This window comes from Penaeus monodon, chromosome 22, assembly GCF_015228065.2.
Source record: "Penaeus monodon isolate SGIC_2016 chromosome 22, NSTDA_Pmon_1, whole genome shotgun sequence".
NCBI lineage: Eukaryota > Metazoa > Arthropoda > Malacostraca > Decapoda > Penaeidae > Penaeus > Penaeus monodon.
In genome coordinates this window covers 23,871,550-23,873,643 of record NC_051407.1, presented here as the reverse complement: position 1 = coordinate 23,873,643, position 2,094 = coordinate 23,871,550, and the positions used below count along the sequence as shown (strand labels likewise).

At 35.4% G+C, this 2,094-nt stretch overlaps 1 protein-coding gene across 1 annotated transcript in view; it reads right to left on the bottom strand.

Annotated features, from left to right (window-relative positions):
- LOC119587373 (geranylgeranyl pyrophosphate synthase-like) overlaps nucleotides 1-1,926 on the bottom strand; it is a 4,447-nt gene extending 2,521 nt beyond the window's left edge. The window contains exons 1-5 of the mRNA XM_037936116.1: nucleotides 1,780-1,926; nucleotides 1,454-1,598; nucleotides 941-1,061; nucleotides 580-719; nucleotides 167-269 (exon numbers count right to left, since the gene is read on the bottom strand). Of these exons, the coding sequence (XP_037792044.1) occupies nucleotides 167-269; nucleotides 580-719; nucleotides 941-1,061; nucleotides 1,454-1,598; nucleotides 1,780-1,889 (619 nt within the window). The 5' untranslated portion in view covers nucleotides 1,890-1,926. The remainder of the gene's footprint in view (nucleotides 1-166; nucleotides 270-579; nucleotides 720-940; nucleotides 1,062-1,453; nucleotides 1,599-1,779) is intronic.
- Nucleotides 1,927-2,094: the final 168 nt, after the last annotated feature.

Sequence of the window (2,094 nt, the reverse complement as noted above, 5' to 3'; positions counted from 1 at the left end):
CATCTGTCCTCCATCAAAATATTACCCAAAAAAAACTAAAGCCAGGAACCTCAAGAAAGACCGCATAGGAAACAATCTGAATAACTACTGAAACAACAATTTTAAAAATTTAGATTAGTCAAACATATTACTACCTGCTATGACATTTTTGTTAAAAAAAGGATACTAATAACTTGCTGGTCGTCAGGTTGACTTTTAATGGCATGGATGACCGGAAAACTGAATTTGCCTTCTGTGAAATCCTCACAGTAGCTCTTACTGTCACAGTACTGCAAGAAGAATAAAACCACAAAAGGGGGAAAGAGCAATATCTATGTGTAACAACTTAATTTTTTTAAATTAAAAGTTAAAACCCAAAAGGAGTAGTGAAACTTGCTTCAAAACTGTAATACATGCTGCGATCGGCATTGCACTCGTCAAATGTCAGTCTTACTAATAGCAAGTATATGTAATTTTACTGCTATGTGATATTAATGACAGACATACACATACAAAATGAGGTTTTTACACAAGTTGTTTAAACAGTATATTAAATGCGTCTTGGCAGTATAAAAGAAAAAATTGCTTTGATATTCTTACCTCCTTCAAGTAAAGGATTGAATAGTCATTACGGATCTGGAAGTACAGCCCCAAAATTCCTGTGATTCTTGAAAAGTCCTCTTGAGTTTGACTGAAAAGTTGCATTAAGCGAATAGCCAAGCCAAATAATCCACCTGTTTCTGAAAAAGAAGGGTTTTCTTGTTTTAATATGCGAGTTACGGATTAAAATAAATAATAGACAAATTAGCTTTTACTAAAATCCTTGATTCCAGTTAAAAGAAAAAAAAAAATTTATTAACTAATAACTTCTTAGGCAGAAGCCATCGGGCACTGGCTGCTATATAATACAGATTCAAACATTAAAACATTTTCCAATGGTAAGGCCTATTAATATATATACTCCTCATGGCCATCTGTGAGTATTCTTCCTCCGACGGACAAGTAAGTGAATCCCTCCAGTACATCTCCATTCCCTGCCCTCGGTGGAGCTCCAGAAGCTGCTCACAAAGTATTGTAGTAGCCTTGTGATACAAAAAAAATATGTAAAGTCATAACATTTTGGACACTGATACCGGTAAAAAAATGAAATCAGGGTGGTTATACTAAATTACGTTCACGGTATGTACATAATAAAGTATTGTCACAGTTTATGTGAAAACATTGCAGTAAAGCACGTAAATCTAATTTCGTACATATCTTTCTTTAATCTGTAATATGACCTAACAATTAGTATAGAAATTCTCTAACTATTTTTAGCATTACAAATGACAGTTTTACAGCAGAAAACAACAGCGTCTTCTCTCCTCGTAAATCTCAAGAGGGATACCGAAGATAAACAGCATGCAAGTGGTCTTCTGCAACATGAAACCAACCTAAAAGTCGCTCAACTGTATTGCTCTGTCGCTGAACATACCTTTGGATGATTCAGAGCTAGAACTTTCTCGAGACTCAGGACATAAACATAATTAGCAGAATTTATGGTTGCTGCAATTCCATATACACGATGTGCCACAGGGATACCTCGTCGTAAAACACTGTTGTCCTCTATGTCATCTATTCTGTAAAACAAAGCATAATCACCCCTAGAATCCATTAGTTAATTAAACTTGATATCCCCAGAATACTCCATAGTACAGTCAAGGTCCAAATGTTATACGTTTAACGAAATTTATGTTAATTCTATAAATGATGCACTGGTCTGGTGGCATGATAACATATAAGTAAATCAGTAACACTTACAAAAGGCTAGCATTATGCAGCAAGTAGATAACCTCAGATATGGCCATTAGTTTATCCTCAGGTATCCTCATCCAGTAATTGAAAGCCTCAACTAACTTCCCTCTAGTCATATTCCCTTTGACTTGGAGGAAAGTGAGTGAACGGTTGCAAAAGGATCTGCGAAGACAGTTCGAGGAGATGGGTCAGCCTCTAGCATATAATTACGAGATACATAGTGAGATGACATAGATGACAGAATAATGGCATTAAACACCATCTATCTTTTCCTGTACTTAGATGGAAGACAAGATACTTTTAGAAAAATAAATCAGCCTC